Below are 19,695 nucleotides of genomic sequence, written 5' to 3'. Positions count from 1 at the left end.
CTTATCCGCACACCTCAGTCACATAGTTACTGTCTTTGTGTATTGTACATAGATATAGTTAGTAATAGTACCTTTTTAGCTCTTATTTTATTATAGTTTTATATCTCTTGGAGATAATTTGTTTTATATTCTTATAAATGCACCATGCGGGGCTTGGGGTGAAACGGCATTTCGGTACGCTGTATACTGTGTATATTTTTTTACTGACCATAAAGACTTTAAATCTTGAATCTTAAATTAATGACTGAGATTAATGACTGCTTCCTTTGTCCATCCAGTAACCATGGACATGACCAGTGTCCAGCACCAGTCTGCCTAGCTGGTTAATCCCTCTGTTGTCCCTGCTAGAATTTCCAGCAGTGAAATTCTGGGATCCAATCTTCTGAACTGCTCATCTCGCAGAAGACGAATTCCATTGGCACATTCACTTTAGCATAATTCTTTTAATCCACATACTTTTTCTCTTTAAAACTGTTTGTCAATCACAATTAGAGACTGAATTAAGCCTGTCTTTAAAATCATTCTTAACTTTTTGAATTATTATATTACTCGACTTAAACATAATTCTGAGTTTAAACCATTGCAACATTGAAAACTATTCTTTTTGTTCAAAAGTATGGGTGATGCTAGGGTTGGCGACACAGTCCTTCTCAGTCCCAGACATGAATAAAAAGTTAAACTGTGGCTCATGTCTACACACCTAAAATCTAGAAATTACAGAAATCATTTCCACTATTCAATTGAATTGAATTGAATGAATGCTTTATTGGCCATATGCAGGTTGCCCCACAGAGGAATAGGACCCCCCCCCCCCCCGACTTACACACACAACAAAGACATCACATGGGAATACAGTCGGAGATCGGCAGCGTTGCAGAAAATAACACTGAAAAAATTACACAACAATGGGAAAAGTACAAGAGGAAAAAAAGAGACCTCTTCACACGCTGGGCAACCTATGGGAGGACAGCATGAGAACAGGAGACAAAAAAACTCCTCTGCACAGAGAGCACATTAATGTCCACATCACAACATTAGAGCACATGACAAGCCACAGGGGATGGATAGGGGGGAGGGGGGTAATCCGAAGGAACACAGCAGTCGTCCTGCTGCATTTCTTTGATAACATATTGAGCAAACATACATTTCTGATTTATCTTTGATTAAAAAAAGATAATCTACATACTAGCAGATAGAAAAGCTTTGTTTTAGCACTCCTTTTCATTTTTAACACGTAAGGCTGGGTGTCAAGTCGTTTTACCACCTCAGCTGTGATGGCAGGGGGCGGCCACGGGGACTTCAATCTCTCACCCAGGTCTGGTTAGGTCTGGCTAGTGAAATTCCACTCAGCTGTCCAAAAAATCTGGTTAATCATAGTTAATATGTTTGTATTGTATTGTAATTTGATTGGATTTACTTTTTTTTTTTTTTTTTAAATCTTTAACTAATGTTAAAAGACTAACGCTAAAAGAAACAAAATAAGGAAAGTGGCAAATACTTTTTTACGGCACTGTTTATAAGCATTTAAATCAAATGCAGAGCTGAGTACAGGATCTACTACATATAAACACTGTGAATTTCAGATTCCAGCACACAGGCTAACAACTGTTTTGTTTGGAACAAAATCATATCAGGAAGTTCACAGACAACAAATGTCTTTAGGTCTTTAAATGCTGAAGCCTGTTAAAAATAACAAAAGCACAAAAACAGATAAGAAACTCATCCAGTTCTACTGCCTCATACTAGAGTAGACACATTCAGCCTTGCTGTTGTTACTCTTTCTTCTTGGTCTGCCAGCTCTCGGATCCCTTAAAGCCGCATAATGGATGTCTCCTTCATTGTGCTGATAATAAAATATAAAATATATACAGTTGCAAAAAATTACTTAAAATAAATAAAAGACTGAAAATAAATTGAGTCAGTTGTTAACATTTGAATGTCAACACAAAAATTACCTCTGTGTCTGCTGAGGAAAGAGGTGACGTTCTTGGATGAGACTCTAAAAAAAACAACAGATGAAGTTCTCTAACTATGATGCTGGGTTGATTCAGTTTATATTGATAGTAACAATAGCAGTTACAGTACCTGTGCACGTGGTGCTGTTTCTCTTGTGGGTTACACACAATAAAAAAGCCATTAAAACACTCAGAAGTGTGGTGAATGCCAACGCTCCACTCAAGAAATACACAGAGACATAACAGTTCCTCTCATCTGTGGACAGACACCAGGAAACATTAAAGATCCTTGACTATACTATTATGTAATTTATAATAATATTACCAAGTTACTCACCCTTAAAGTCCAGCTTGGTCCTGTTTCCAAACAGTATGTGTCCACATGAGACAACAGCACAGTAGTAGGTCCCAGCATGAGCCGTATTCAGGCTCTTCATTGGCAGGTTGTAGACACAGGTGTGTGTCTGTGTGTTGGCTTTCCTCTCACACTGATCATTCCTGCCTCCATGGGTGTAAATGATTCTTGGGAAAGACACTTCAAAGTCTCTGAACCAGTAAACACTGTGTTCTTCATCACAGGTCCCAGTGTGTACTGTACAGTTCAGAGTCACAGAGCCTCCTGGTTGGATGGTCTCAGATGCTGACTGCTGCACTAAAGTTGGGATGTTCGACCCTGAACCCTTTACATCAACAAAAGTACCCTTTCCAAACTCAAACATGTAGCCATAAGCTCCACAGTAGTAAATAGCAGAGTCTGAAATTTGCACATTTGTTATCTTTAAGTAGATCTTTCTTTCCTCAGTAGCCGCTCTGAATCGTGAATCATTCTTGAATTCATCATGAAATGTAGCATTGGTGCCGCACTTGTACAAAGTAGAAATGAGCTTCAGTTTGTGTCCCAAGTTCAGCTTGTACCAGAAAAACTTTGCCACATCGTTACCGTTATAAAAACAATTCAAAGTCACACTTTGCCCAGTATTAACTGATATAAAACGTCTTTCTTGATCAACAGACAATTTCAAATCATTTGTGTGAGCTGAAATAAAATGAGAACCAAGTAAGTACACAGGACAAATGAAGGCATGGCAAAAAGGTTCAGACGGTAGTTTAAAGAGAAACTTACCCATTTGCCCCAGAAACAAACATGTGAGATAAAAGGGAAACTGTGTCGATGTCATCATGTTGTGGTGAATGGAAAGAGTCTCAATCCTGTCTTCACTTTTAAGAGAGAAGAATGCATTTTATTGGCCAACCAGAGATGACTCAGCATGTGCTATTTAGGGAGCTTGATCACATGTCCACTGAGACCTATAGTGTTAAGCTTTGATTCTGGATTGATGAGAAACAAAGTTAACGCTTTTTCATTTCAACATCAAATATTTTATTTACAAATCCAACTCCCGTAGTGTGATTTCTTTATACAGAATCACACACTAAGACATGCAAAAAGAAGATAATATTATTTTAAATGAAACACAGGAAGATGTATAGTTATGTAAAGCTGGACAGATTTTATATTTTTACGTCACCATTTTTTAAAAAAAATAAAAAAAAACGCTTTAAATAAATGTCATCTTTACTCTTAATTTGTCGTTCAAAATATTGGTTTTGAATAAAATATTTTGAATCTTCACTTAAAATTCACATCTTTTTGCAGCATTATTCATTTTGAATTATTTTACATGAAATACATATATTTCACATACGTGTGAACTAGAGGACTAATATGGGTGCAGACTACAACTTCATGAGGTGATGGTGCATACAAATTTGTCTACAGTCAGGACACTATGGGACACAGCCATCAGTATGTGGGACACGCTCTACCAGGTGAGTATGCTTGGTGAGGGATTCTTGATGACAATGCTGCAATACCCCCAATTTTACAGGTATTTTTTCAGTCTGTTCTAAAATTTTGAGTTCAATGACACAGTGTAGCAGAAGAAGAGACAATTGTTTTCCTGAATTATCCATTATTCTTTACTTCTTTTCAGAATTTTCATTTGCTAGCACAATTCAATTCAATTCAATTCAATTTTATTTATATAGCGCCAAATCACAATAAAAGTCGCCTCAAGGCGCTTCATAGGTACAGAGAAAAACCCAACAATCATATGACCCCCTATGAACAAGCACTTTGGCGACAGTGGGAAGGAAAAACCTCCGGCAGAACCAGGCTCACGGAGGGGCGGGGCCATCTGCTGCGACCGGTTGGGGTGAGAGAAAGAAGACAGGACAGTTGAACTGTCATGAGCAACAATTGTGATGTGGTTATGAAAGCATGCTGATGTCATGATATGTCCATCCATAAGCCGATTCAAGGTCATGGTGACCTGGCTCTCTCAGGGGATGGACCCAAAGGTAGGACTCCAGAGAGAAAGCAAAAACTCTGATGATAACTTTCAGTAATGGGATGTACAGTGGCGAAGCTTTGGAGTGTGTTAAATCCAGGAAGTCTTTAATGAAACATGTACTGACGTCGCAAACAGGTGAGCTTGATTGCTTCAGGTGCGTCCAGGAGGAGGATGGAGATCCCAAAAGGATCCCACCACACATCCATACAGACAGAGAGAGAGGCAGGAGGACTAGAGGACCATGACAGTTGGTGTGATTTATGAACATATATATATTCCTTCAAAATTTGTGTGTGAGTATTAGTTTCACCTGTGATTAAGAGGACCTCATTTTTGATGAATCCTGGTGAAAGGAGAATGGTGTCTCACTGCAATAGCAGCACTTTGAGCTGCTCTCTCTCAATAAAATATTAACCCAACAACCATTTTGTCTTTGGGAAGAAACCAAAGCACTTAGTGTAAACCCACAAAAAAAAAAAAAACTTTTTTGATGAACAGACAAGTCTGTAGAACTATGTAACAGGAGTATTAAAATGATAGATTTACATTTAGGTTAAAATCCATCTTGATCTTCACTTTGGCATATTCCAAGACAAGATTGTTAATGAATGATGTGAAGCAATGTCATCTGTCATATATAGGAAAAGCTCACTGAACCTACAGTTGGTTTGGAAAAGGGACAAACATTAACATTATCAGTATCAACATTTTTTTTTTTGTTTTGGTCAGAAAAAAGTAAAAGAAGAAGACATACAAACAGTAAATCTTTGGCTTTTTAAAAAAAATCTGAAGTGAAATATCTTTATTTCGTGTCCTTTTTAATATCCATTGATTTTTGCGTGTTTTTGCATCATTTGCAGTAAATGTCATCCAGAATTTTCTAGTTTATATGTTTCAGTCTTTTTAACTGCTACAAAAATGTGATGCTATTAGAAACTGCAGTAGCATATGTGTATTTCTTCCACTATGCCTTTACCAATATAACACCCTTACATCCTGTTTAAAACCACAGTGCTTGCTGCAATAAAAGAAATAGAAAATAAAAACTGCATGGGGTCAGCAGAGTCTGAAAGCAATAAACACTGTGAGTTGTATGTTAAATTCCCCACGAGGTTCTTAGGACAGCTAGTGTATTATCTCAATTCAATTTCTTTTTTTCATCAGCAACAGCCAGGCCCAGAAGTGTTATGTTTTAAGATGGTTAGTCAAACATCCATCCTATTAAAAAGCTGGAGCAATTTCTCCAGTGTCTTCTTCTTTTTAATAATTTTCATCAGGGAGAAAAGAAGTACCTACTCTGGAGTATGTAGCCAGGCCAAATAAATCGTAAGGACATGATCAGTGATTTGGGCCATGGTGTGTGTATTTGTGTATTTTTTTTACTGATGAAGCCAACTGTTGCTACATTAGCTGACTAATTCAAATGATGTTTGAGGCAATTTAGTTGAAATGCTACCAGTGGTCTGTAAGAACCTTGTAGCTCCTTGAAAAGGCGTCCAGAGTGAAAAAGTTTTGGCTACTTTTGAACAGAAAAAACTGTTTTAGTTTGTGAAATCTGTCAAGGGGTGCGAGGAAAGCAAATGCAGGACTCTGTAATGAATCCTAGTGCTCACTGCCCAATCCTCCTGGAAAATCACAGAGGCAGCCGCGCAATGATCTAGCATTGACGAGAACTCAGCCACTCTCCTAAGTAGCTCTCCCAGACAAAGCTGATCAGCTGCAGGTGTGTGTGATCATCCTCCTCAACCTCCCGGCGGGAAACAATTTTTTCAGTCAGTGTAAAACTCTGGGCTCTAAAAGAGTTTGTTCTTTATTATGTTCGAATGTTCAATAAAAACATGTACCTCTCATTCATAACGAGAAAGCTTTGTAGCTATCCTGGCTAGTGAAGAGTGTGTCATTTACAAAACACGTCATCCGAGGTCCACAGAGCCGTTGAAAAGGCTCTGGAGGTCCCTGCATAAGCACGTAAACCTATGACAAAAAATTTCCCGAACTCGGGAGCACACACTCTTTTCCTTCGTGGTGTGTTAATGGAGAAAAATGCTGACACGTGAAAGGACATTTACCTCCAGGACCTGAAGCTCAGTAAAGCACTCCTTCGACGGCCACACCCATCTGTTCTCTGATTGGATTGTTAAAATTGGGATTAACATTACATTGACCAATTACCAGCAAGGAAGAAAAACTGGGTCAAAAATCATACTTGCAAGTAGTTACAGAATTTCCGGCTCTTTTTAGAGAACTCCCAAACGGCTCTTCAGGTTGTTTTGTTGCTTTAATGAATTCATTATTAACACAATATAAAAATATGCACAAAAGGAATTACTAATGTAAAAAAGAAACATGGTTTTATTTATATATGTTTATATATAAGGGGTGCAACGATACACAAAATTCACGGTTCGGTTCGGTTCGATACTTTGGTGTCACGGTTCGATATTTTTTCGATACAAAAAAAATGTTCATGCCTTTTTAATTTGTCATTTATTAAATTTTCACGGCACATTCCGCACCACATCTCTGTGCGTTCATCATTTGTTTGAAGCCAGCTCACCTCCGAGAATACGTGCTTCTTTTGTGGTTCGGACTCCTGACATTTCTTTGGAGGTGGAGGAACATCACAGTAATTGCTTAAAGGAGCTTGCTTCTTCGACATCTTTAAGAGTTCTAAACAAATGTCTGTCCTCCTCCTGAAAATCTTATGTACGCAAACACGCGTTGCAACTTCTTATCTTGTGCGTGTTTTTGATTTTGACAGCGAATGCGCACCTGCGGACCACTTATGTACAGCCCTGGTTATTTAGCTTGTCATATTGCAGCCACAGAAATTCTTTTGTCCATGAAACCATGAAGCTGCACTTTCTTTTTGCCTTATAGTCTGATTTGTCATAACTTTTCCGTTTTGTGGTAAGCTTTTCTTTGGCTGTCACTTCTTCACCCTGACCTGTCTTATTTGGCTCAGCAGAACTAAAATATATATCCTGCTGCTTTTACACACGCACTCACATAACGCTCAGCGATTCTCTGCGCAATCAACCTCTCACATGTTTAAGCTTGCTGCGGGAGATTTCACTTGTCATGTTTGCGTAGTAAGCTAACGATTAATAAGACAATGTCAGAGGAATTGGTGCACAAATTATCATCACTCACCAATCAGTGCTGCAAAGTGAAAGCAAAAAACAAGGGCAAATTCAAACGCGATTTCAATATGTCACATATTGACAGTGGCTCACCGATGCCAATGACATAATTACCCAGCTACATTTCCGAAAGAATGCAAAAGCATTGACATATATTTTTCCTTCCTATGATAGGCCGACGGGCAGGGCAGAGATAGATTTTGGTAGCCCGACTGAAAAAATCGCTAGCCCCGGGACGTCGGGCTAGCGATTTTGCGAACCTTGTATCTGATTGAGGAATCAGTCATCTTTGGAAAAGAGAGTTTATTACAGAGAAATGGCTCTTTCCAAAATGCCCGATGGCCAGTCCAGCTATGTATATATAAATATTAGGGGTGCAACGATATTCGTATCGATATTGAACCATTCGATACAGTGCTTTCGGTTCGGTACGCATATGTATCGAACAATACAAAATTTGTAATTTATTTTATCAACTTTCCTTCTGACGATGCTGTCTGTGTTGAGCGCTCAGTGAATCTGCGTTCGACTACTCCGCCTAGGCTGCACTGTCGAGCGCAGATCCACTGAGCGCTCAACACAGACAGCATCGTCAGAAGGAAGAGCGCAGGGCAAGCTAGCGAGACAGAAGTTAAGCTCTCCTTGCAACATGGACCTCCCCAACCCTCATTCAGATCTGGCGTTTGGAATTATTTTGGTTTTCATGTGACGTATAACCCTGAAGGTAAGCGAGTCATGGACTAAAGTAAAACAGTATGTTGGATGTGCCACGCAATGCTCAATTACATGGGTGGGAACTAGTGTGTTAGCGCAGTTAGCTCGTTAACGTGTTGGCCGTCTAGCCCCATGCACGGGGCGATCGGCGGTAGCTCGTTAACGGAGATTTGCCGTGTTGTGGCGTTAAGGTCATTTCAACGAGATTAACCTGAAAGCACTAGTGGGAACACAACGAATATGACTGCACATTTACGCCAACATCATCCTAGTGCAAAGACAAGTGGAAGCAGACAAAAACAAGCAAGCATGCTACTAACTTTAGCCGAGTCATTTAGACAGCTGTTAGCACAGGATTAATATGCTGCCTAGAATATAGCCCAGAAGAAGCGGATAGTATAGCTTTTGTTTTGGAAAGAGACATTTCTCTGTAATAAACTCTCTTTTCCAAAGATGAGTGATTCCTCAATCAGATACAGGGCTCGCAATATCGCTAGCCCGACGTTCCGGGGCTAGCGATTTTTTTCAGTTGGGCTACCAAAATCTATCTCTTCCCTGCCCGTCGGGCTATTGTAGGAAGGAAAAATATATGTCAATGCTTTTGCATTCTTTCAGAAATGTAGCTGGGTAATTATGTCATTGGCATCGGTGAGCCACTGTCAATATGTGACATATTGAAATCGCGTTTGAATTTGCCCTTGTTTTTTTGCTTTCACTTTGCAATCGTGCGAACTGTGTATAGAGAGCGACAGCACTGATCTGTGAGTGATGATAATTTGTGCACCAATTCCTCTGACATCGTCTTATTAATCGTTAGCTTACTACGCAAACATGACAAGTGAAATCTCCCGCAGCTTAAACATGTGAGAGGTTGATCGTGCAGAGAATCGCTGAGCTTATGTGAGTGCGTGTGTAAAAGCAGCAGGATATATATTTTAGTTCTGCTGAGCCAAATAAGACAGGTCAGGGTGAAGAAGTGACAGCCAAAGAAAAGCTTACCACAAAACGGAGAAGTTATGACAAATCAGACTATAAGGCAAAAAGAAAGTGCAGCTTTATGGTTTCATGGACAAAAGAATTTCTGTGGCTGCAATATGACGAGCTAAATAACCAGGGCTGCACATAAGTGGTCCGCAGGTGCGCATTCGCTGTCAAAATAAAAAACAGGCACAAGGGTTAGGGTTAAATTTAAAAACTGTACTTTTGAGTTAAAATATATATTTATAATTTTAATAAATGACAAATTAAAAAGGCATGAACATTTTTTTTGTATCGAAAAAATATCGAACCGTGACACCAAAGTATCGAACCGAACCGAACCGTGAATTTTGTGTATCGTTGCACCCCTAATAAATATATGCGGTGGCCCCTAGAGACAAAGAACGTACAAACTCCAAAGCACATTTCTAGCATTAACTGAACTTCCAAAACAGAGCTACCTAGATCACTTAAATTACACAATTGAAAGCATATGTATATTGTTTGTATATTTATACACAAGCACTCATATATATTCAAATAATTTAAAAAAAATGTTCATTTACCTGCTACTACCACACACCAAATCCGGTCGTTGGTACTTCCTGGCTTGTGTAGCCACTGGGTAACAAAAGCTCAACACTGCCACTAGCATCCTGGAGCACTTCTGTTGTGCTTTGTACGTGTTTTGGGGTTTGTACGTGCTTCTGAGTTTTTATGTTTTGGAGTTTTTATGTGCTTTGGAGTTTGTATGTACCATGGAGTTCGTACGTGCTTTGTCTCTAGCGGCCACAGTAAATATACTTTTATTTATTCACTCCACATAAAAAATAAATCTGTCATGATGTGTGATGGACTCAAGCGCAGACGAGGCAGCTAAAATACAGTTCCGTTTATTGGTATACAACACCAGGTGCCCTCTCATACAAATGAGAGGGCAAGGGGGATGCAGGGCACAGGGGAATCCGGAAAAGGAGCTCTTAACACACGAGGGACTCCACAAAACACAGCACACCACCAACCTTGCACACCCAGGGCTCCAAGGGAAACAGAATTCCTGTTCCGATTAATCTCATCAATCAGCGACGTGAAAAGACAACAAGAAACTAGTACTCCGGGGCCCTATTTCAAGAAGCCGGTTTAGAAAACCCAGAGTGAAAAACGATACTCAGGGTTGAGTAACCCCGAACTGTCCAACTCGGAATATTCGGTTTCAGAAAGGCTGATAACAATTAGTTCAATCAACGCGGAGTTGCTTTAACCCCAAGTTAAGCGCGCGCACGAGGATACATAAAGCCCTGATTAGTGGAGCACAGATTAAGCGAGTCACCATGGAGACGGAGGGAAAGAAGGCGCGGTCAATGTATTTTACAGCGCTTGAGGCCGAAATTCTGATGGCAGCATATGCCGATAACATGCAAATTTTGCGGGAAAAAAGTAACACAGCCTCAGCTGCAAAAGAAAGGGAGCATGCATGGCAAAACATAGCCGACAGAGTCAATGCGTGAGTGTTAATTTAAACATTGATCTAGGGATTTCCACCCATTTAACACGTTATTCTATTATATTTTATTTTATTTTATACATTTTATTTTGTGACGTGATGTGAGCGCAGGTGCAACCCAACAGGCCCCAAACGTTCCTGGCAGCAAGTAAAAATGAAATATAAAAATATAGTCCAAACAGGTAAGGTGAAATTGTATTATGAGCCATAGTGCTTGGTCTGTTTGTCCTATGTAAATCAATTGCAGTTAGAGGCTACATTAATTTCCTTTCTGTGAGCACTTATTGCAATTATCTGAGCACATTACAAGTAGGGGTGGGTTTTTATAATCGATTCATCGATTAAAATCGATTCTGGCTTGGATAACGTAAAATCGATTCATTAAACTCCTGAATCGATTTTTTAATATAAATTTATTTTGCCCGAAATGCCAGAATCTCTGGTGACATCTCACAAAATTTCAAGAACCACCAAACAGTTAAGACAGTAAATGAGAGCAGGTACAGGGATTCTGCACATAGACTTAAACACACAGCGCGACCCGCGGATCATAATCAGTTAGATGTCGCCTTTCTCACAGTCGGGGCTGAAAGCTGACAGCTCGCTTATTCTGATCTGTCGGCGGGTCCGCGCTTTGTGTTCACGCCCTTTATGCGCTGATTCTGAAGCTGTTAGTTTGATGTCTCTCCGAACAATATTGACCGAACCAGCAGCAAAAGAAGATCCAAACGCTTCACATAAACATCGTCATGAATTCACTCTGACTTTTACTGTTTTGCTTCCACCGCGATGCGCAGCTCTCTCTCTCTCTCTCTCTCTCTCTCTCTCTCTCTCTCTCTCTCTCTCTCTCTCTATCTCTGTACTTCAAGAACAGTTTCCCTTTCTTCATTATTCGCTTGCTTGTTACGCACAAGTCTACTGTTGCTTACAGCGCTGTCGGACGCTGTTTTTTTCCCTTTCACATTCTTCAGAAAAGAAAACCTCATTTCTGCTGTTCAATACTGAACAAATTTAAACTTTTTAAAATTATTCAAAATGCAAAATGCTTAACCGTGTCTCTAATAAAACCGCTGTAACGTCAGAGGTAATGTTCATTAATTAATGGTTTTCTTTCGTTTTTGATGTACTGCAGAATATTTTTATAAAATCCCAGGCCAGGAAAATCACCTTCATGTTTTTCTGTGTTTTATCCTCAGCTACTTTGACACAAAGGCATCTGCTGTGACGCTCACACCTGTGATAAAGTCTTGCGTGTGTCAGCTTCCTTTTTATTGATACAAAACTATGTAAATGTACTGATCTGAATTATATTTCTGACTGTCAAAATTTCCCAGATTTAAATCGAATCGAATCGAATCGAATTAAATCGAATCGTGGATCGAATCGATTCGGGACCTTGTGAATCGGAATTGAATCGATTCTAGAAATCAGTGACGATACCCAGCCCTAATTACAAGTACATATTTGCTTACTCTGTATGCTCAAATGTGACACGTTATAGCCACTAGAAAAAAAGCGGAGGCCCAAAAAACAGGTGGGGGTCCTCCACCACCACCACCACTCACAGAGGCTGAGCAGTTGGCTTCCACATTTGTGATAATGTTGGCAGCATCACATATGATCTTCACAGTGCAGAGAACACAAATTAGCATCCATTACTATAATGAAATAATTTGTTAGTTTGAAATGCTACAGGGAGCTATGTACCTGTACATTAATGCTGCGGAAAGACTTCCTGTTCACATAGTCTCCTTCATTTACTGAAGGAGCAATGATTGGAATGTGAGTGCCATCTATACAGCCAATCACGCCTGGGAACCGTGAAAATAAATGTAAAATTTAAGTAGTAGTTCAAGTATCACCACATCATGAATTAAGTTTTGTTCATCCTGCTACCTGCAATTTTGTGGAATCCCTCTTTGATGAATCTTGTGGGTCTATGACCGGGGAACACCACAGACGAGTGCAGGAGACGTTTCAGTGCAACTGTAACATTCCTGACTGCCCGACAGACGGTAGCCTTGGAAACGTGCTCAGCGTCACCAATATTATACAGAAAGCTCCCGTTTGCAAAAAAATGAAGTGCAATACAAATAATATGTACAGAACTGAGAGAATGTCCGCGATGTGTCACATGAGCAATATTAGGCCTGAGGATGTTATTCAAATAAATTATGGATTGTGCTGAAAAACGGTAACGTTCACACAGGAAATCATCAGGGAATGATAAAATGTCCAAACGCGCTCTAACCACTCTCTCCCGGCGGAGAGCTCTGCGGAGAATTTGGGCTTCAACATCTACTGGCTCTTCAAGGAAGGGGCACGCCATGTCTGACACTTCCTACAGTCAGGTTTCCGACAAAGAGGCGGGGACAGTCAGGGTTAGTTGCAGTAATCCTGCTGGGGAGCAGGTTAGCTTCACGGAGTGTGTCGTCATAGTAACTCACTCAGAATTAATCTAAATTCGCTTTGTGAAACCGAAAACCCAGAGTTTTCGTTAACTCAGGGTATACTTACTCAGAGTTTGCACTAAACCGGCTTCTTGAAATAGGGCCCGGAGCTTACTACCGAGGTTACTCAATAGTCCAGCGACGAGATGTTTCCAGCCACTGCCTTAAGTAGTGGATGAGGTTACGCGATGAGCCACAGGTGTGTGATTAATCTCAGGTGCGAGGGCCAGGGGCGGGAGCTCGCAATGAGCTCCGCCCCGGCGAGACACGGCAAGCGTGAGAGAGGCAGATGTAAAAAAGAAACATATGTAGCCAACCTGATTCAGCCGGGCAGACACGGGGACCATGACAAAATCATATAATACAAAAACCAACTATTCACATCACAACTTTTAATTATTTAAATTTTCAGCTTTTTCCTTTTAAACAAATTTAAAGTGAAACAACACAAAACACTGGAAACAACAACACAATTAAATATAAATGAAAATATGAAAACAAAAAGAAGTAGCATATTCTCTGTCATATAGGTCTGCATGAATAAACTTTCTGAATCCTTTATCATCCGCAACTTATAATAGTTGTGGATGATTAGTATACCTTTCCAATGTGACGTTGCTGTCCCTGGCTCTCTTTCTCTCTCTCTCTCCCTCCCGCTCTGTTCCTGTGCTACTGTGAGTGTAACTACCGCCCCTCCCCCCTCAACCCAGTGCAAAGCACAAGTCTCGCGTGTGGAGTGAAGTAGAAAAAAGTGCGAGAGAGAGGGTGAGAGAAAGAAAAAAAAACCACACCAGTCGGCTAACATCGTTCAGTTCAAAGACCCGGCTCTAGGGCTGTTTTGTTCGTGACCGACACATCACTACTTGCAAGTTGGAAGTCACACACAGCAAGGGAACTAGAGTGTGGAGTTTTACACATAGTTTTTTGCTATGCATCTGTAACCAGACCTTAACAAAAATAATTTGTAACTTGTGTAAATATTTTTTTGCAAACACACACACAAAGAAGACATACAAACAGGATGTATGTAGATGCACAAACATAACACTTTCAGTTTACATGGTTACAAAACTCAGTTCACAACTACGCATTTGATTTACAAGTACAAAATATTTATGACCACAATTTGAGCCCATGGAGCGCCACCCCAAGGCAGATCAGCAAATATACTCCATAAACACTCATGAACCATGGATCCCAGACTAAATCTGTCCTACAACATCTTTCAATCTGAAGAGCACATGATGACCAAAACCCCCCTCTCTTTCCTGTTCAGGGTGATGTTGTGATGCACAAAAACAATTTAAATAAACAGGTTGGAAAGCTCGGGCTCATTATAAACATGCCATTATCAGGAGAACCACAAAGACAGCAGTGGTGTACTCTTTACAGTCCTTTATTTTTATGATATACTGGAACAAGAGGCTTTCATTGACAGCTGATGCAAAGAATTGGAGGTAAAATTTTCTCTCCAGTACTGTTAAAAATATGATTGTTCTTACAGCCTGATATCACAGTTGCTTTTATGGAAAAGCAACTGCAATTATGGAAAAGTCAAATCATGGATCATCAACTTCATTAAAACATTTGAAGTGTGAAGGCTGATCTTTGTTATTCCGTAATTATTATTTTTTATTTTAATTTAATGTTGATGAATGACTACACAGGTATGATGAGTCACATGGAGATAGTTCTCAATATCTGCAAAACCTCACAAAAACCAATCAAGCATCAGCTTTTGACACTGAAACAAAGAATGATCCTAACAGCTCTATGTCGTTTGACAGTGTGCCATGCTTATTATTTAAAGTAAGAAGTTGTTTGCCAGTGAATAACAGTATTTGTTCATTTTTTTCTGTCTATAAAACAGTACCAGAATAGCTGGGATGGGTATAAACTGGAAAAGCACTTGCATTTTTGTTTTTAAAAAGCTTCTTCAGTAGATTTATTGGAAAGAACATCTCTACAGTTACCACGTTTAGGTGAAATCATAAAACCAAAACTATAGATAAAGGAATTCTGTACTTTGTCTCTGTATATCAAAGCATTTTAAAACAAAGATGAAACATTTTCAGCTCTTCTGCTTTACAGTAAAGTAGATGCATTCACTCCAGGTGTCATCCCGCTGTCTTCTTGATCTGTTTGTTTTGTTCTCCCTTAAAATGTTCTGGTGATCCTAGTAAAGGAAAAAAGTAAATCACAAATGTGCTTCTTTGAAGGATAAAAATTGCTGAACCAAAACAGAAATGATATTTTCTTTTTTTTAGTTACCTCTGAAAAGCTTCCATGAGACTCTGAAAAACAGAAGAAAATCTTTTTAGCACATGACATTCGATGCATGAATCAACTTTACAACAACACTTACCTGTGAAGTGGATGCTTTTCTTTTTTGTCATTGCAAACAATACGGACATCAAACACAAACTAAGGACACAAGTGAATGCAACAATTCCATTCAGGACATGCACCAAGTAAAGAAATCCCACGTCATCTGCAAATTGAAAGAGAAGAAGAACATGCAGAATCTTCAGCTGTGTTATAGGAATGAGCCGAGAATGGAATTGAATATATTTTTGAATGTGACTCACCTTCTAAGTCCAGCTTGGTCCCGTTTCCAAACAGTATGTGTCCACATGAGGCAACAGCACAGTAGTAGGTCCCAGCATGAGCCGTATTCAGGCTCTTCATTGGCAGGTTGTAGACACATGTGTGTGTCTGTATGTTGAGTTTCCTCGCACACTGATCATTCCTGCCTCTATGGGTGTAAATGATTCTTGGGAAAGACTCTTCAGAGTCTCTGAACCAGTAAACACTGTGTTCTTCATCACAGGTCCCAGTGTGTACTGTACAGTTCAGAGTCACAGAGCCTCCTGGTTGGATGGTCTCAGAAGCTGACTGCTGCACTAAAGTTGGGATATCCAACTCTGAACCTCTTATGTTGATGATAGTGCCCTCTCCAAATTTAAACTTAAATGAATAGCTACTTGCACAATAGTAAGTAGCAGAGTCTGAAATGTCCAGATTTGTTATCTTTAAGTAGATTTTTCCTTTTTCAGCATCAGCTGTGAATCGTGGATCACTCTTGAATTCATCACTAAAGGTGGCGTTGGTGTCAAACTTGTAAAGAGTAGAAATGAGCTTTGGTTTCTGTCCCAAAGTCAGCTTGTACCAGAAAAACCTCGCAGCAACATCTCCTTCATAGAAACAAGTCAAAGTCACGCTGTCCCCTCTGTTAGATGTTATGAAACGTCTTTCTTGATGAACAGAAAAAGAGAATTTGAAGTCTTTCGTCAGAGCTGAAGTGAAATGAAAGACAAAGTAAACACAATTATGGTCTCATGAAATCATCGTCATTCATTTTAAAAGATTCAAACTGCATTTTATAACACACACATACACGCACAAACACAAACACACACAAAAACACAAAAAAAACTTACCCATTTTCCCTAAGCACAAACATGTCAAATAGAAGGCAAACTGTGCAGATGTCATTGTGCTCATATCGTTCTGCTCGTTGTAAAGAGTATTGATCCTTTCTCCTCTTTTAAGAGAGAAGAGTGAGTCTGATTGGCCAAGCAGAAGTGACATGGTATGTCCTGTTAAGGAAACTTGATCACATGTCACCTGCTACCTATAGTGTTGAGCTCAGTGTCTCAGAAATATTGCATGGTGAGAGCTATATAAAATGTAATCTCTTGACATATGTACATATCTTACAGTCAGTCACTTTGCTAGGATTTCAACTGAATGCTAGGTAAGCAACAACGAAGAATCTGATGTTGGTTTAAAGAAATAAATAAACCATTTTCTTTGTTGATTTAAAGTCAATAAATATTCATCTCTGCATACATGTGCTAATGAAAAGGAACACACTGAAAGTAAATATTGTAATTATGTATTAATTTATGTATTAATTTATTACTTTATTATTTAAACAATAATGACAAAAAACATACCTGATTTAAATTTGGCCAATCTCATTCAAGGATGTGTTTCTATACTGTCAGACTCTCACATTAAATCTAATATCTACTTGCATGTATAAATCTTCAGTGCATGCTAGAGCTCCTCAAGTGCAGCATAAATTATATAGGTGTGAAAACCCTCAGCGAGAACTGGCTACAGATACAGACTACGGAATGGAGCAGCTGTCAGCCACCTCCTGCATACAGCTTGATGACATCAAGCTGTATGCCAAGAGCGAATGAGACATTGATTCACTGATCCACACCAGCAGGATATACAGCAATGACATCGGAATATCATTCGGATTGAAGAAGTATAGTCGGATAATAACAAAGAGAGGGAAGGTAGTCAAAGCTGGAGAGATCGAACTACCAGAAGGCAACATTGCAGATATCGAGGACAGCTACAAGTACCTGCAGATCCCACAGCCAAATGGGAACCATGAAGAGAATGATATGCAAGCTGCAACCACTGAGTACCTGCAGAGGGTCAGGCAAGTCCTGAGGAGTCAGCTGAACGGTAAGAACAAGATCCGGGCCATCAACATGTACGCCCTGCCTGTGATCAGGTACCCTGCTGGGGTAATAGGCTGGCCAAAGGAGGAGATGGAAGCCACTGACACCAAGACCAGGAAGCTCCTGATCATGCATGGAGGGTTTCACCCCAAGTCCAGCACCCTGAGGGTGTATGCTAACTGGAAGGAAGGGGGCCGGGGACTGGTGAGAGTCAGCACCACAGTCCAGGATGAGACAGTTTACATCCACGAATACATCAGGAAGATGGCCCCAAGTGACCATGTGCTCAGTGAATACCTCAGGCAACAGAAACCCTAGAAAGAGGAGGAAGAGGAGGAACCATCATGGAAGGACAAGGCCCTGCGCGGTATGTACCACAGGCAAACAGAGGAGGTGTTTTTTTTTTTAAACATCAGGGACACATATTATTCCAAGCTAATCTCTTACAGCTATTTATTGTAGCATGTATTTATTTCAGTACTTACTTCAGATACACCATATTTATTAATGTAAATTTGAACATATAGGATTCTGTAGTTTTAAGGATGCAGGGATTTTCCATTGTTTAAACATCAACACAAAGACCAAAGCCTGGACGTAATTTGCTTTCCAAAATTCAGCAACAGTGCTGCACGTCGCCCACAGCTCCACATTTTCTCCCTCTGTACCTGGATGGTGCCACTCTGCAGCACCAAAGGACTCCACGAGTGAAATCTCTCTCACCCTGGCAGCACCTGTCTCTCGCCTCCTCTCCAGTTCACCTTATCATAAACTCATCATCATATCCTGTGTTATGATTTACTTGTGGTCTTTCCACATGTGTCACAAACCGTGTCTTAGCTGTTTGTGAAGCTGCAATAGAGCCACATCTTGTGATCAGCCATTATCAACTGAACGAGCCGTATAGATGATTTCAATACTATAGTACTTTCCACTGTGTTCTTGTTAATGGTAAAGAACAAAATTTGCCCCAAATTACTAAAATATCAATATTTTAATATGAGAATCAATTCTAGAAGATAATCAGTTTTTTGAGAATTTTTCAGAATCAGTTTTTTGATTCTCATACCACTAATTCAAAGTGTAATGAGGTGACAATTGTGTTTGATATTAAATCTCTTTTTGTCATTTGTTTTGCCGAAACTTCTTAAATATTTATTTAATGTGTCACCTGTTTACATCAACACAGTCTCTTTTATAATTATTTTGCTCTATGATGCCAGGTTTGGTACTTGTACTTGAATTTGTTATTGTTAGTATTATTATTATGTTATTATTACTAGTAGTAGTGATAGTGTTAATAGGAATAATGTTCATTTTGAAGATGCATTTCTACTACTACTAATATGGTTATTATTATGCTCATAATTACAATTAAATACATAAACATAAAAAAATTCAATTCCATGTAAAGGAAACAAAATAAGAAATGAAAAGCAGTAGGTAGTAACTCTTTCATTTAAACATGCTCTACTAGGATTCCTTCTTTAACCCTTTAAGACCTACCATAGAACCTGTCATGATTCGGCCGTGTGGCAGGCAGGATGAGGACCCAAATTGCAAACTCACAGACACGGGGGATGAACTCAAAATGCAGCTTTATTGCTGACAGGTGATAAACAATAACGATGATACAAAAGCAATGCAAAACTACACTAAACTGGGAAAAGCTAAAGTAACATATACCGGAAGACACGGGGAGAACCACACACGGCATGAGGGAGAACGCGACGCCGAACAGAGGGAGACGCAGACAGAAATACACAGAGGGTTAACGAGGAAAGTGGGAACACACGGGAACACAGGTGACACTGATAATCATAACGAGACAGGGCGGGGTGAACTGAACATGACATGTACAGGCGTGAGAGTCACAAAGTAAACAGGAAGTGCACAGAGGTTCAGACAGGAGGAGAGAGAGCACGGGGAAAACACAGACATAATGGGCAGGGGAAACATGGAATAAAACATAAGGAGAGACGAGGGCTCACAGATACACAGAGGGGCACACAGGGGGTAAAAGCCATGAAGGGAAAACACTTAGGGAACAACACAACAGGGCAACTCAGAAAACATGGCCTAAGCAAGGAACAAAATACAAAAATACAAGGAA

At 39.7% G+C, this 19,695-nt stretch overlaps 2 protein-coding genes across 2 annotated transcripts; both read right to left on the bottom strand.

The window, feature by feature from the left end:
• Positions 1–1,627: 1,627 nt before the first annotated feature.
• On the bottom strand, positions 1,628–3,154 carry LOC101471347 (uncharacterized). Its single transcript, XM_004570998.3, has 5 exons — positions 3,079–3,154; positions 2,293–2,991; positions 2,086–2,211; positions 1,956–1,999; positions 1,628–1,843 (listed from the first exon to the last, which is right to left on the bottom strand). The coding sequence occupies exons 1-5, from the start codon at positions 3,134–3,136 to the stop codon at positions 1,730–1,732; spliced, it is 1,041 nt and encodes a 346-aa protein (XP_004571055.3). The 5' UTR covers positions 3,137–3,154; the 3' UTR covers positions 1,628–1,729.
• Positions 3,155–15,215: 12,061 nt separating this feature from the next.
• LOC101471644 (immunoglobulin gamma-1 heavy chain-like) lies at positions 15,216–16,603 on the bottom strand. Its single transcript, XM_076882253.1, has 4 exons — positions 16,539–16,603; positions 15,687–16,394; positions 15,464–15,589; positions 15,216–15,274 (listed from the first exon to the last, which is right to left on the bottom strand). The coding sequence occupies exons 1-4, from the start codon at positions 16,600–16,602 to the stop codon at positions 15,216–15,218; spliced, it is 957 nt and encodes a 318-aa protein (XP_076738368.1). The 5' UTR covers position 16,603.
• Between the last annotated feature and the right edge of the window lie 3,092 nt (positions 16,604–19,695).

Source organism: Maylandia zebra, linkage group LG3 (genome assembly GCF_041146795.1).
Source record: "Maylandia zebra isolate NMK-2024a linkage group LG3, Mzebra_GT3a, whole genome shotgun sequence".
Taxonomy (NCBI): Eukaryota; Metazoa; Chordata; class Actinopteri; order Cichliformes; family Cichlidae; genus Maylandia; species Maylandia zebra.
This window is presented reverse-complemented; position numbering and strand designations above follow the sequence as displayed.

Coding starts and splice junctions, on each gene's coding strand:
- LOC101471347 (XM_004570998.3), bottom strand. CDS start 3,136: ATGATGACATCGACACAGTTTCCCTTTTATCTCACATGTTTGTTTCTG. Junction 2,000..2,085: donor AAACAGCACCACGTGCACAG/GTACTGTAACTG, acceptor TGTTTTTTTTAG/AGTCTCATCCAAGAACGTCA. Junction 1,844..1,955: donor TTTCCTCAGCAGACACAGAG/GTAATTTTTGTG, acceptor TTTTATTATCAG/CACAATGAAGGAGACATCCA.
- LOC101471644 (XM_076882253.1), bottom strand. CDS start 16,602: ATGAGCACAATGACATCTGCACAGTTTGCCTTCTATTTGACATGTTTG. Junction 16,395..16,538: donor TTTGTGCTTAGGGAAAATGG/GTAAGTTTTTTT, acceptor ATTTCACTTCAG/CTCTGACGAAAGACTTCAAA. Junction 15,275..15,463: donor GAAAAGCATCCACTTCACAG/GTAAGTGTTGTT, acceptor TTCCTTTACTAG/GATCACCAGAACATTTTAAG.